Source organism: Acanthochromis polyacanthus, chromosome 6, assembly GCF_021347895.1.
Source record: "Acanthochromis polyacanthus isolate Apoly-LR-REF ecotype Palm Island chromosome 6, KAUST_Apoly_ChrSc, whole genome shotgun sequence".
Lineage (NCBI taxonomy): Eukaryota > Metazoa > Chordata > Actinopteri > Pomacentridae > Acanthochromis > Acanthochromis polyacanthus.
Window position 1 is genome coordinate 20740410 of NC_067118.1, and position 16505 is coordinate 20756914.

The window sequence follows — 16505 nt, forward strand, 5'->3', positions numbered from 1 at the left end:
GGAATTATGAGGAGTACCTGAACAATGTCTCTCTCAGCAAGACGTCCTCTGGAGGATACTCTCACCTCATCTCCATCCAGCTCCTCCATAGCTAAAAGGAGAGAAAGTGACAGAGGGGATGTGACTCAATAACAGAACCACTGGGGGAGAATATAAAGAAGGTGCAAGATTTCCCTTTGTATTTCCATTGCATAATTGCTGAAGTGGAACACAGCATGGGGACAAAGAACAAACACTCAGCAGGGAATGTTTAAAATGCTTTATGCACCAAAAATGTAATCTGTGAAAAAAAAAAAAAAAATAGGCACAATTACACAAGTCAGACAAAGAAAATGATTTTGATGAGAATTCAAATGGCTTAAATGCTTTCAGACAACTCAAATATAGAAAGAGGCATTTGTTTCAAACACATACCTGCTTAAAGATATCAAAAACAACACCTGCACAGGTTGTGCATATCTTGCATCTGGCAAAGACACTAAACAGCCTGGCTGTGTGGCGCTGCCAGGGAAAGGTAGTCATGCTTAACGTTTTGTCTAATCAGCAAACAAGCTCAGGCACAATCAGAAACAAGAAAAGCACTTAGAGAACGCAGTACTCCACTAAGGTTGTTCATTCCCCCATATGGCATTTTCAGAAATGCGGCAGCTTTTTTGAGAAATGCAGCATTTGTTTATTAGTTATTGATGATCAGAAATCACAGCAACATAGAATGTAGTCATTTAATATATATGTACCCACAGACTAAATGGCCTTGCACTGAGCACAGACGTGCGTTATGTATATTATGTACAGATACTGCACACATGACCTAAATATGTAGCGTGTGGTGGGAATTGATGGGACTCGGAAACACTCTCTCAATACAATCAGTTGTTCCTTGTATAATTTCCAATGGATAAGTCCCGATAAGACCACAACAGTCAATTTGTAGTAGGATCGCAATCATGTGATCATCAGCAGGCAGCTGATGTAGTGTTCACTTGTCATAGTTACAGTTACACCTATCTTGCAATGATACAGAAATCTTTAACAAATCCGTGGATCCAGACAATAAGTCGCATCACTGTCAAAATCTAATCAGTTGGTTCTTGTGTTGTTTCTGACCTTCCCTGAAAATGTCATCCAAATCCAATTTTTGAGTAATGTTGCGCACAGACGGAATAACAGACAGACAAACAAACCTACACCGATCATCACATAACTCTGCCTCGTTCCTTGGCGGAGTAAAGATTAGAAGACAAATCTAACAAAGCAACTTTCAAAGACCCTAAAAAAACCCCAGAAACATGTTCAAAAATGTAGTACGCAGACTCAAGACAGATCACAAATGGAGGCAATTAGGCCTGGCATTAGGTGTAGACACACACACACTGAGGTATTACTAAGCCACTTTGACCTTGCGACCTCCAAACACGCCTGAGTGCTTTCACCACCAATACGAACATTCGATTGCTTAAACAAGTAGAAAATGATGGGCCATCCATCGCAATGATGAGACACTGAGTCGTCACACTCCACACAGCAGTAACACACTGCACACACACACACACACTCTCACACACAGAGTCCCTTCTGGAAAGTGTCATTGATCTGAGGCCTGTAAGATGCCTGCACACTTGACTTCATTGACTTTCAGCTCTCCCCAGGAAAGGGAGCAGGACACTGAAGAAAGAGTTATGATCCAGCTTCCGTGGAGGTTTCCTGTTTGGCTCCCATCAAGTCGGGTGAAACTCAAGTTGAAGGTTGAATGATGCCTCTCATTTAAAAACATCACATCTTTGTGCCTTTGTGAAGTCAAGGCTGTTGAATTTAATCTAACTTGTTTACGTTTCAAATTAATTCAGTTCATGCTTCTTGTCAACAATCAGACTCTGCTCAGATTCTGTATGCATCACTGCATCGTGAACGATTTGATCGCTGCTGATGGTACAGTTGATGCCTGGATCCTTTGATCAAGAGGTGGACAAAGCTTTCAGTATTTTCATGAAAACATGAAGCGTTGGAGTGACACACATTAACTAGCCTTAAACTAAATAGTTGCCTTCTTTCGAATAATTCAAGATGAACTCTATACCTATATTTTAATGTTTTTGTGCACGGTCTGTGACAAATAGTAAGGTAAAACATTAATAAAAAAGAATCAACTTACAAGAGATGCATCGTATAAGATTTATATGTAAGATAATTTACATCTGTACTCCCTGGGCTTTAGGCACAACAGTAAATATAAAAGATAAATGCGTATCATAAGTTTCTAAATATAAGTAGATGACATGATCAAACATGCATATACTGCCTCCACTCCCACTCCACAGCAAATAGACACCATAAAACACACACTTTCTCACAAAATCCCGAGACTATACAACCGTATACGAAAATCAGTTTCATATATTGATACAGATGCTAAGGTTGTATATGATTAAAGCTTAAAACTGAAGTAGTGAACTATTTTTTAAAGAATCTGGTCCCTTCCAAGGCCCTTATTGGTTATTTATTTATTTAATTTTTGTGGGGAAACACATTAAAAGGTATATATTTGGACTAAATATTTGGTGCAACTGTACATATGCCACTGTACTAATGGCTCTTTCTAAGAATGAAAATCATAAATTTGCTTTGATAATGCTGCCAAGTAACAGGGATTCAGTCAAAGGCTGAAAAGCACAAAAATGTCCCCAAAATGGCCACTGCTTATCCAGTCAGCTTCAGACTTGACACTGCATTTCCTCCGTTCAACAAAAGTGAAGAATAGACACACAGACAAGTATTCCTTCACATAGAGTTGGATGACAAAAGTTTTCATACTAGAAACAATGAAAACATTAGCAGAAGCAGTGGTGTAGCACAACAATCTGTCACCCATACATCTGCTGTCCAAGTACAGGCATGTACCTCTCCATTGCAGCAAATACTGTACATGATGTCTAAATCAACAAGTGTAAACCCCTTCATCTGTAGTGATTGTTAGGGTTAAAGAGTCTGTAATAAAGAATGTTTCAAATGTATTTTTCACAGTCTGAAACTTCGTTATATTCTCACAATGTGTTTCTGACAGTTAATATAAAATATAATTATAATATGAAGCTTCACTGTGAGGCTTTACATTATTTCCATCGCAAAGTCTTCAGTCAAACCATCGGTATATGACAAAGGTTAAGTGACATCTTAATATGTAGCAATTACTTAGGACCTGAGACTCTGGTTCTGGCCCACCTGAAAGGCATCATTTCTCATCACTAAACAGCTCCAGGACTTCTGTAGTGTGCCATTTAGGATTGCTCTTTGGGATTTAATCGTTTGTGCAATTGTATATGAGTTCTGCTCATGTCTATAGGACTCTACTTAGGACGTGATGTCATCACTTGAAGATTCTTTCAGCCACAATGCCTCACTTTATGTCAGTCAATACTGAACATCAAAATGAACAAAACATTTGTCTTCCTTCTGTACTTACCCTAATTACCTCGAATTTTATCACAGATCAATTGTCCGATCAATGAAAGTCCACCTACTCATCTAACACATAAAAGACTGTCTTCAGCAGCAGCTCTTTAAGCTGCAGTACAAAATGGCTTCTACAAGTGACAAACTCTGACAAGTCATGACTTTTAAAATTCTGTATGTACCCAATAGAATTTACAGTATTTTTTATTAAGCATTGCAGAAGAGGACACCTTCAAATAACATAACTGAGAGAACCAATCAAAGCTCCAATGGTGGTAAGACATTTTGAAAACATAATGGAAGTATGGCACTTATGTTGGCTTGGTTTTAATGGCCTGAATTGTACTGTTCTGACATTGTGCCACATTGTTGCTTTGTTAGGTTGGCATTTTCCATCTTCCCAGTGCAGCAGAAGCTTCAGTATATGTAGACATCACACACTGGCTATTTGTTGCATTTTACTCAGTTTAATTTGCAGTACAGAAAGGCAACGTTTGAAAAGTGTGCAGAGAATAACATGTAACAAGTGTCCGCCTGGCCCGGACTCAGCTCCTGATGACTTTCTCCTCTATGTGGTTTGGAGCCTCACCACTTGGCTGTGAGGTCAGCCCACTGACAAGCTAATTTACAACCTCGACTAAGCATAAAAGCTTTTCTGCAAAATGACCACATTTTAATCAATTCCACTTTGAGTTTTTATTGTACAAATAAAAAGTGCACATAAAAAAAACAACAACTGGTGGATGAAGCAGCCCTTACTGTGACCCTGGTGAAGGTAGAAACGTTAAGCAAAATGTCAGCAAGACCCTCCTCATCTGCCATGTTAACATAAAAATGAAGTGACACTCACCGTCAAACTCAGCAGGCCCAACACCTACGATGATGATGGACAGAGGGAGTGATGCTGCCTGTTTAGAAGACAAAATGAAAGATTAGATCGGGGGTGTCAAACATACGGTCCATGGGCCAAAATTGGCATGCTAGAGGGTCCAATCCGGCCGGCAGGAAAAAAGTGAAAAAATTACAGAGAAATTAACTTCTATTTTTCAATAAAAGTAACTGTTATTATAAATTTGTCAACTGTATTGTCAAATCTTTTATGTAGTTTTTATATATAAATTTAATACATTTACAAGGGAGTGGGATAATATAACCTTCTTTCTTTGTAACTTCCACTTTAGTTTTTGTTGTGTGGTGCACAAATGTGTAAATTAATGAAAATTTTAAATAATTTCTCAATCTTGACAAGTTGTTTTGATCATAAAGTAAAATACTACATTGTTTACTTCCAGATACCAGTGACTAAATGTTTTGTGCTTCTTCTACACTCAGCAAAAATATAAATGCAACACTTTTGTTTTTTCTCCCATTTTTTATGAGATGAGCTCAAAGATCTAAAACATGTTTTCCACATACACAATATCACAATTTCTCTCAGATATTGTTCACAAATCTGTCTAAATCTGTGATAGTGAGCACTTCTCCTTTGCTGAGATAATCCATCCCACCTCACAGGTGTGCCATATCAAGATGCTGATTAGACACCATGATTAGTGCACAGGTGTGCCTTAGACTGCCCACAATAAAAGGCCACTCTGAAATGTGCAGTTTTATCACACAGCACAATGCCACAGATGTTGCAAGGTTTGAGGGAGCGTGCAATTGGCATGCTGACAGCAGGAATGTCAACCAGAGCTGTTGCTCGTGTATTGAATGTTCATTTCTCTACCATAAGCCGTCTTCAAAGGCATTTCAGAGAATTTGGCAGTACATCCAACCAGTCTCACAACTGCAGACCACGTGTAACCACACCAGCCCAGGACCTCCACATCCAGCATGTTCACCTCCAAGATGGTCTGAGACCAGCCACTCGGTCAGCTGCTGAAACAATCGGTTTGCATAACCAAAGAATTTCTGCACAAACTGTCAGAAACCGTCTCAGGGAAGCTCATCTGCATGCTTGTCGTCCTCATCAGGGTCTCGACCTGACTCCAGTTTGTCATCGTAACCGACTTGAGTGGGCAAATGCTCACATTCGATGGCATCTGGCACGTTGGAGAGGTGTACTCTTCACGAATGAATCCCGGTTTACACTGTTCAGGGCAGATGGCAGACAGCATGTGTGGCGTCGTGTAGGTGAGCGGTTTTCTGATGTCAATGTTGTGGATGGAGTGGCCCATGGTGGCGGTGGGGTTATGGTGTGGGCAGGCGTCTTATTAACAAAGAACACAGGTGCATTTTATTGATGGCATTTTGAATGCACAGAGATACCGTGACGAGATCCTGAGGCCCATTGTTGTGCCATACATCCAAGAACATCACCTCATGTTGCAGCAGGATAATGCACGGCCCCATGTTGCAAGGATCTGTACACAATTGTTGGAAGCTGAAAACATCCCAGTTCTTGCATGGCCAGCATACTCACCGGACATGTCAGCCATTGAGCATGTTTGGGATGCTCTGGATCGGCGTATACGACAGCGTGTACCAGTTCCCGCCAATATCCAGCAACTTCGCACAGCCATTGAAGAGGAGTGGACCCCCCCAATAAAACAAAACTGCACCTTTCAGAGTGACCTTTTATTGTGGGCAGTCTAAGGCACACCTGTGCACTACTCATGGTGTCTAATCAGCATCTTGATATGGCACACCTGTGAGGTGGAATGGATTATCTCAGCAAAGGAGAAGTGCTCACTATCACAGATTTAGACAGATTTGTGAACAATGTTTTAGAGAAATGGTGATATTGTGTATGTGGAAAAAGTTTTAGGTCTTTGAGTTCATCTCATGAAAAATGGGAGCAAAAACAAAAGTGTTGCGTTTATATTTTTGTTGAGTGTAGATACACTGTGATCTGAAAGTTGTAATGTGGAATTGATAAACTGAGGCATAATATTGTTGAAATTGCATTTATTTTTCTTAAGAAATTTCAGTTCATACTGTTTTGCACAAAGATAGTTCAACTGTGAACATTTTCAGAGTGTACTTTGTTGCACTAAAACAAAGGGAAATATTTGAAGTTGTGGTTATTTATAGGTTATTTTGCTGTGATTTTACTGGTCTGGCCCATTTGAGATAAAATTGGACCACATGCGGCCCCTGAACTAAGATGAGTTTGACACCATTGGATCAGATCCGTAGATCTTTCAGGTGCTGGATTCTATAAAGTTTGTGCAAAAAATGTAATGCAAACTTGGTAAACAGCTTTACATAATGTTAGGCAATACCTGTAACCTGATGTAACACACTCCGTTCAGAGGTTTGTTGGCACGTCTAAGCACTACCTTTATCTCTCCTTGCCAAAAAAAGAAAAATCGAAAGCAGTGCACCTGGAGAATACTCTGAAAAGCAGACTAGTATCAAACCTACAGTTTATCAGTAGAATTTAACACAACGCTGTAATGGTGCCAGCAATTGCAAAAATGCAGTTTCAAGGAGCATTTAAGCTAAAATGATAAGAAAATGATAAGAAAAATCTGAGAAAATGACTATTTAAGATTCTGTTGTGGGGTGTTTTTTTTTTTTAAATTTATTTATTTCTGCTTTGGGCCCTCTCATTACAAGTCGAAAAGGTCTGCACAGCCCAGCTCCAGTTTTCCCTCTGCCTGTTCTTCAGCATTCAGCCATCCTCTCTACCCCGCTTTATCCCGGCTCAGTATCCCATCTCCTGAAGCCTGCAATAAATATTTATCTTTTATCCCACTCTTTTTTCTCGCCGGATCTCTATTTATCCAGTCTATCTATCAAATCTAGCTAGCTCTATCTTGTGATGCTTATCAGAAGACGTCTTAACAATAGGAGCTGCTAGGCAACCGGACGTGGCAGGAGTGTTGAGCGCAGTGGTTTCTATGAGGAGTGAAAATGATGCCTCCGTGGTTCAATCTGTAAATGATGATAATTCATTTTCTCGTTGTTCTGGCAACCCAAATAATTTACTAGATGATTCATTAATCCATTTTAGGAAACGTCCTGACCTAAGAGATTTGATTTAAGCATCTGACTTAAATGCAATCGAAACTACCAAGGGGGTAACATTAGTGCCCTTAGCGACTCTACTATTAAGTTATCTCAGACATCACAAAGTGTATTTATTATTAGGATGCAGACAATAACTTGTTTTAATATTCCACTCTGTCTGCTACAAGAATTCACTCAGAACTGATGTAATTGGATCAGACACTTCTCAAACATTAATTTGACCGGTTATTGAACCTATTGACTTCTGCCAACAATGTGAGCATTAATAAAAATAAGAATGATGTCGTTCTCTCTCACTGGCTTGAATCCCAGAAAATAAGAATTTTGCTGAGAGGTGATTTTATCATAGAATGCAAACTGATGGGAGACAGTGATCTGTTTTAATCCAAACAACAAAAATCATTATTTTAACCCTCTAAACCCCAAAACTCACCAGCAGGTTTGAGAGACATATTATCATTTTTTCTTAAAAAAAAAAAATAGCCAGAATGACACCATTAATCAGAGAATCAGTCATCAGATATTCAACTTTTTCAATGGTGCTTGAACTGCTCATCTGTCATTACATCTAAAAACAATCTGTCAAAAACTAAACATTCTGTGCTTTTTTTTAGTGCAAATGTGAAGCTTTAAGTGACTTAGCTGAGTCTTTTCGATTAAACTTGACTGAACTACATTGTGTGCTTACACAGACCAGCGAGAAGCCAAGTATGCAGACAAATCAAGAATGTAAAAATATCTCTAGTAAGTAGAGCTACCTTTTTTCCCAGTACTGGTAACACATATCTGTGTAGAACTGCACAAAATATTTTTTTTGTGTCTGTCTACTTCCAGGCATGCTTGTTGTGTTTCCATAGAGGTGCAGGACTTCATATTGCAGTGAAAAATGAGCACATAGTTAGGAAAAACGTGACAGAAGCAAAAAAACACACACACAAAAAAACAGAAACTGTTTGGGGTTTTGAAGGCAAAAGATTGTTTTTAGGGGCTTATGGGCCTTTTTTTTTTTTGGGATATACAGCTAAGAACAAACAGGAAAGGCGAAAAGAAAGGGGATGGCTATTGAACCTGTGCCACTGCAGCAAGGCTTCAGCCTTAGTACATGCACTCTACCAGGTGAGCTACCATTCACATAAAATAAACAGTTATGAAGACAAATGGACACTGAGATGCACATCAGAATCAGGTGGAATTGAGGGAAAAACACTTTTATCAATCACCCTCCGCCTGTGTGTGTGTGTTTTTTTTTTTCCATATACACTTGTGTGTGTTTGTGTACTCACATTGACCACAGCCTCTTTGGTCTGGACCATGTCAGATATCACTCCATCTGTGATCATCAACAGGACAAAGTACTGGGAGCCATCTGTAATCTCTGCTGCACAGCTGGGGAACACGAACACGAACACACACACACACACACACACACACACACACACACACACACACACATATACACATATACGCACAAACCAAATTTAGAGTTTAAACAAACTGTTTCCTATTTAGGCATACAAAAACAGCACAAAAAGTTGAAACAAGAAAAGCACTCAGAGAACGCAGTACTCCACCAAGGCTGCTACGTTTGAAGTAGACTGGATACGTAATTGCTGTTGAAATAGAAAAAAGATGCACAAAATTCCAAATGAGGAAAAAAAGAAATTTCACATCGAGCTACAGCACTTTACTGATATTTTGTCCAAGGTCAATGAGCCTATCGACTATTTTAGTTTGTGCAATTATAAGTAAAATTTTGTAAAAGAAGGAAGGAACAAAAGTAGATCAAATCTAAAAATAAAGATTGCAACCAGACATAGACGTTCAGGAACAGGGGTGTCACAGCGCCTGTAGTCATCCAGAATTGTTCAGTATGTAACCTCTGGTTTGGAATAAGACTTCCTTGGTACACCTTGGGATCCAAACAATGAAAAAAGTATGTTTTTTTGTATTTCCAACATACTACATCATAAAGTTGATTTGATCCTCCTTCACACAATAGCTACTTGAGCTTCAACACCAAACAAACTAAAACTGCAACCTTGAGCAACAGAGAGACCCTTCAAAAATAACAAGCAGCAAAAAAACCTGCCTGAGAACAACAAACCGCAGCCTCGCTTCTTTCCTTTAACAGCATCGGGCTCCATAAGAAAAACAACCGAATGTATCCGCATTGAAAAATATCGGCTCTGACTCCATAGTATGATGCCAGATGAGTGTCTCAGCACGTAGGTGTGTGTGCATGGGCGTGTGTGCGAGCCCCTCTCCTTCGGCTGCTGCTTGTGTATTTCTTGTGAGGAGGCAGATTCTAACAACAGTGATTTACTTGTTCTACCTGGCTGCACGCAGTATTGATCTGTGAGTCAGATGATTGTGAGTCAGTGTTTCACTGTGACGTCCTCTAAATGGGATTGTAGCACAAAGCTGGCGTGAGGCTGTGTGTGCGCTATCAGCAGTTTCCTTAGTGTGTTCTCATTTTCATTTTAACAGGCGGTAGGCTGGACGAGAGGAAATGTCTTCATCCTTGTTAGAAAATGACCGGAATGTATCCTTTTTTTTCTTAACCTGCCATCCTTAATATACATGGGTGTGAAATAACAAATGACCCACTGCCAAAAGATGATCTGATCTCTGTGCCACTACAATGGCTTCTGACACCTGACAAAGTGGTGTCAAACACAGGCTGATCATTCAGGCATTCAGGACACATCGTGAGGAAAATAAGCAGTCAGCTGCAGTGCACTGATTTCAGGGACCATGCAATTAACATAGGAAACATCTGATGTATTGCTTATAGTGTGTACAGCATTAAGATAGTTTTCAACTCCTGTCCCTGGTTGGACTTTTCAGTAAAATTAGACAAAAAAAGACCAACAACACCAATAGAAAGAGCAGTAGGGCTATCTGGTTAGGAATATAATTTCTAATTAGGTTAAAGCAGTTCAGACTTTCTCAAATTGTTTTTGAAATCTTTTTTACATGGAGACTGAATTGAAGTTGAGGTTAATACAACCCCCCAGATAATTGAATTCTGTCACTGAACTCATTTCTTAATTCTGTATGTTAATTTTAAATTGTTTTTTGGTTTGATTTCCTTATGGAGAAACACATAGACAATGTTTTTTCCAGGTTTAGTATAAGGCGATTCTGAACAAGGCACTCCAACCATATGTAAAGAGAGCCTGTGCTGGTGTCTTGGCAGCCGTATATACAGGGTGTCCAAAAAAATTTGACATCATTTCGCAGGCTAATCATTTTAGCAATTCTTGTTGTAATAATCTCAAATGTTCACAGAATGTATAGAAACAGATCACTATTTCATATTTAATGTTTTATTTTTGTTCTGTTTTCAGGTTGAGCCATGCCGTTCATTCCCAAAGAGAAGTCATGCTGCATCTTGCAATACGCTGATGTTAATGATGGTCTACCACATCCTTTAGCCCTGCATAAGCAGCCTTCCTCTTTAAATTTTTGGTACCAAGTCCAAATTTGTTTGGCAGTATGTGAAGTTTATCCAAATTTTGCATTGAACACATGCTGCACAGTCTTGGGTGTGCGAGCAGTTCATTAATGAAAAGAACAGCAAGTCATTAATGAAAAGGTTGAACAGAAAGGAACCAAGAATGGACCCTTGTGGAATGCCCGTGTGGGTATTTTAAGACATGCATGTGTTCTGGTGAACACATGATGAAAGAATCAAGAACACAGAATCAGATTTCTGGAGTTATAGTAGTAACACATCTCAAGAACCAATACACAGACATTAGGTTTTAGGTATTAAATCAAAGACAAAAGAAGAATTTTAAATATTTAAACTGCCTGAGCTACTATCCGTGAACCAACGAAACAAGCTGAAAAAGCTCTAAAACAAAGTCTGACGACATGAGACTGCTAGTCGCGCTATGAATCTAGATAATGACAACAGTTAGGTTAATGAATAGATTCCCAAATCTACTCAGCAGGTGACAGTGGAGACAGAGAGGCCTCCAGCTTTCTACTACAAAAAAATATTGTTTCATTTGCAGAATTTAAAGCAAATATCTGAGACGTCATCAGAGTAAATTTTACACCACATGTTGAGGAATTAAGATGGTGAATAACAAACAAGAAAAGCACTCAGAGAATGCAGTACTCCGCCAAGACTATTCATTCACTGACCTTGCGCTGAACACAGGCACGATATGTATGGATACTGAATCCATAATTCCAAATGACCAAAATATGTAGCGGGTGGCCGGAATCGATGGGACTCGGAAACACCCCAACAATTTGATCAGTTGTTTCTTGTATCATTTCTGATAAGTCAGCAGCAGTGGATTTGCAATAGGATCGCAATTGTGGGATCATCAGCAGGCAGCTGAGATAGCGTTCACTTGTTGTCATAGTTACAGTGACGCCGTGTCGCTATCAGACGCTGTGCCGCTATCTCAATGGGAAATCCTTGACAAATCTGTGGATCCAGACTGCATGCCGTATCACTAGCAAAATCTAATCAGGCGATCCTTGTGTCATTTCTGACGTTCCCTGAATATTTCATCTAAGTCTGTTCGTCAGTTTTTGAGAAATGTTGCGGACAGAAGGAAGGAAGGAAGGATTCATGTACGCCAATCATCCCATAACTCTGCCGCGCTGCCTGGCGGAGTTATTACCTGCTTTTATTGTTCTGCAATGCCTGCCATTGGAGATCACTCAGCACTCACCTAATTAAATCAAACACCTCTCTAACATTAATTTGCTGGGTTTTTGAAACTACATACACCTCCAAGAAATGTGATCTCCTTGTCTTGAACTACACTTTGGTGGAAAATGCATGTGGAACATTAATCTGCTGTAAAATTGGTGACTATATTAATAAAACTTAAGTCCAAAAACAGCCCCAAATTGTAATGTTTAAAATGTAAATGGATTAATTAAGCAGTCCACAACCAATACATGTGTTTAAATCAGCATCGAAATTTGATGTTGATAAATGTTGACAATAAATTAGCACCCTTCACTTTGAGAAGTGCGGTGCCAGAGCCCAGTTCCATTATGTAAAAACGTCCACTGTGTTTAGATTCATTAAATTGTGTGTAAATGACACCACGCTGCTACAAGAAAACCCCATAAACCTCTACACACAATCTGCTGTTTATGCAGGACACATTCTTCTGATCTGACGAGGTTTGAAGGCCATGTTATTTGTAAAAAAATCACAAAAGTCACACCATTTATCTGGTTTGCTGCTGCTCTGTCAGGACAATTAGCCAAATTCGATCATCCATCCATTCTCTATACACCGCTTTATCCTCACTAGGGCCGCGCGGGGTGCTGGAGCCTATCCCAGCTGACTCGGGCGAAGGCAGGGGACACCCTGGACAGGTCGCCAGTCTGTCACAGGGCTACATATACAGACAAACAATCACTCTCACAGTCACACCTACAGGCAATTTAGAGTAGTCAATTAACCTCAGTATATTTTTGGACTGTGGGAGGAAACCAGAGTGCCCGGAGAAAACCCACACATGCACAGGGAGAACATGCAAACTCCATTCAGAAAGATCCCGGGCCCAAGCCGGGATTTGAACCAGGGATCTTCTTGCTGCAAGGTGAAAGTGCTAACCACTACTCCATTGTGCAGCCCAAATTTGATCAGTTACTCAAAATCATTTTATTCTATTTGCCTTCTTTAGAATTTCACTAGGAATAAAATGTTTGCATGCAATTCTTTAAAAACTAAAAACTTCTAACCTCCTTAGTATAACCAAGGTGTGGGTGACTCAAATGAGACCGACGGTCATGTGACAACAATTCAGCAAGAAGTTGCTGATTGACACTTATGCTGTATTTTGCCAGTTTCCAATGACAAAGTTTCAACAAGGATTTAATTGAAAGTCTCTAAATGAAAATCCATCCTTTCCCTAAAATAACCGAATAAATGTTCCTCAAATATTATTTTCCATAACCTCCCTAATCCTGCATATTTTGACTTGCCCCCCACTGCTAATGTGTCATAAATAAATCTGTAAATCTCTAATCTGGTGAAGAAGCTGCTTATGAGTCATGTCATTTGCAAGGCCTATAAATAATCAATACATAATAAGACAAAATTAACAGAAATCTCCCTCAGGTTTGGGCTACAAACAGCCAAATCTATCTAAGATATGTAATTATACACCGTGAACATGCACACACATGCACTTTCAAACTTACTTTGCGACTTTGTTGATGACAGGTGCGAAGTTGGTGGGTCCGTACAGCTGCACTGTTCTCAGGCTCTGGAAATAGGCCTCCAGGACTCCCTCTATGCCCACACAGTTTGGATTATCTCCGTCACCACCCTGCGGCAGACAGCGCAGGCATGACGTACATTCCTTTGTACAGTCTTGCACATTCCTGTGTACAGGCAATTAAGGTCTGTGTGATCGAGTTAGTAGTAGAAAAGAACAAGTGGAGGGCTTAAGGAGCAGGGTGAGCTCAAAGTGGTGCTGACAAGGATTCATACTCGGCCATAGAACTTGGCAGTCATGTTGGTTTGTCTGTTGGCTGTTTGTCTGTTAGCAACATTACTCAAAAACAGAATAATGGATTTGGATAAAATTTTCAGGGAAGGCCAGAAATAACACAAGGACCACGTGATTAGATTTTAGCAGTGATGTAGCTTATAGTCTGGATACACGGATTTCTTACATATTTCTGTATCATTGCGAGACAGCGACATGGCATCACTGTAACTATGACAACAAGTGGACACTACGTCAACTGCCTGCTGACAATGACATGATTGCAATCCTACTACAAATCGATCGCTGCGAACCGCAAGTATTTTGAAGATTTTATCCATCGGAGATCATACAACGACCGAGCAGCCTTGGCGGAGTACTTCGGTCCCTGATTGCTTTTCTTGTTACCTGCTGTGATGCTTCTTTATCGATGTCTTTCCCTAAAGAATTTCATTCAGAGAAGCTTGTAACTTCTCTATTAAATACTGTTTATATTCTATGCTTTCACAGTGAAATTCAAGTCAACTTTGAAGGGGGGCAAAAATTCCCTCATAGCAAGAGTCTGTAGCAAACTTTGAACTGTTTAGAATGTATAAACAGCATTATTTCATGTTTCGGAACGCAAGGGAACACTATTTTTCAGATTTTATACCACTTATTTTACCAAGGACATGAAAACAGAATTGCCATAATGATCTAAATATGTTTTACTAAACTGGAAATGGCTTAGGAAGTAGCCTGTCTTGTGAGTCCTGAAGTCATTTCAATGACATTTTCTGCTGCAACCTGATGTGGAAGTGAGGAGCAGCTGGTTGTCCTGTTCGTCGACATAAATGTCTCCCTTGCTACCTGCTCCTCTCCCTCAGAGTCGTCTTCATCAGAGGAGCTGTAATCAGATTTTCCTCCATGCTGTCTTCCTGCTCCGACACATCCTCCCCCAAATCACTTTCTGCTTCTTTATCTTGAAAGACCCGATCAATGGCCTCTCATAACCTCAGTCACTAAAATGGCAGCTCTGGTACATTCATAATCTTCTCTTTTGATCTCTGTTTTGATCTGATTTAGCTCAGAATAAATGTATTTGTTAATTTTTAGAGTATTTTGTTCTATTGCATGTGCTTGTGCTTGCAGGAGCAGATTGCTGGACTGTGTCGAGGCACCGGCTGATTTTTGTATGACTTCAAGCATTAAAATAGACAGGTCAAATTTGATCCACACCAGACTCAATGTTAAAAAACAAAACAAAACAAAACAAAACTGGTATACCTGTACAAAAGTATTTTTTGTGTATTTTGGACAACTTTTGGAAAAGTCATTAAATGTTATGCTGAGCCAAATGACATTTAGAGGTTTTTACTGCTGTAAAATGTCAAAATGGGTTATGGGTATGGGTTAAAAGGCCATCTGGCCAGCTGGATGCTCCCTCCATTTGCCAGCTTTTATGTGTGATTATGGTGCATCAGGAAGAACTTTAATGTCCCTGGGGTCTAGTGTATGTTGGCCAAATAAAACTAGCTCTGAAACTGAGGGTTATAGAACATGAAAAGGCGAAGGTGTGCTATGTGATAACATATCACATAGCACCCCTAAGTAAATGTAAATCTTAGACTTGATGGGGGCATTGTAAACAAACAGTTCTACATAGGAGGTTTGTAGTCTGAAGCATGGTTACAGGATAACAGGGTAACTTTAGGTGAAACTATTCTTATGGGGGGCTGCACAGTGGCTTGGTGGTGAGCATTTTCACCTTGCTAGGTTCACGCCCTCGCCTTCCTGCAATCTTTCTGCATGGAGTTTGCATGTTCTCCCTGTGCATGTGTGGGTTTTCTCCAGGTACTCCGGCTTCCTCCCACAGTCCAAAAACATGCTTAGGTTAACTGGTAATTCTAAATTGTCTGTAGGTGTAAATGCAAGTGTGATTGTTTGTCTGTATATGTAGCCCTGTGATAGAGTGGTGACCTGTCCAGGGTGTTCCCCGACTCCAGCCCCCCGCGACCCTAATGAGGATTAAGCGGTGTATGGATAATGGATGGATGGACATTTCTTATGGGGCTACATCACTGTGCTAACTTATGGTGCACTGCAGTTTATGTTCCAGATAACAGCTCACCACATGTAAAGACACTGATCAATCAGTTATATTGGCAAATGTCATCACCATTCCAGGAAAATTCCGTGGAGCTCAGTGCACAGAGTGGAGGGTTTCTGAGGAGGTTTTAAGAGCTCCGAGCGGTTTCAAAGCCATTTGGTTGTTTTGTACGAGGCCTTTGTAGAGCGATATAATCCAACAACAGATGCGCAGTAAGCATACTCATTGGTCTGAATGATGTTTTTTTATTTGTTTTATACTTGCTCCCAAAACCATTTAACACAGCTGAAAGAACAAAACGAAAACTGTCCTTGCACGCATTAGCAACAAGATTGAATGTGAGATTACTGAATTCATCCTCCACATTACCATGAAAATAGTTAGATTTTATTAAGGCTACAGGATTATATATAGTCATTTTTGTGAATAGCATGAAGGGACTGCATATGTAATCCTGTGATACAAATTTGAATGAGAAACTTACACTGAAGCAATATCTTTACAGTTGT

The 16505-nt window shown here is 39.8% G+C and overlaps 1 protein-coding gene across 3 annotated transcripts in view; it reads right to left on the reverse strand.

Moving 5' to 3' along the window:
- Nucleotides 1–16505, reverse strand: part of cpne9 (copine family member IX) — a 119098-nt gene that overhangs the window by 9387 nt on the left and 93206 nt on the right. For all 3 annotated transcript variants that reach the window (XM_051949446.1, XM_022193776.2, XM_022193775.2), the window contains 4 exons: nt 13618–13745; nt 8712–8814; nt 4301–4358; nt 18–91 (listed from right to left, as the gene is read on the reverse strand). In XM_051949446.1, the coding sequence (XP_051805406.1) occupies nt 18–91; nt 4301–4358; nt 8712–8814; nt 13618–13745 (363 nt within the window). The remainder of the gene's footprint in view (nt 1–17; nt 92–4300; nt 4359–8711; nt 8815–13617; nt 13746–16505) is intronic.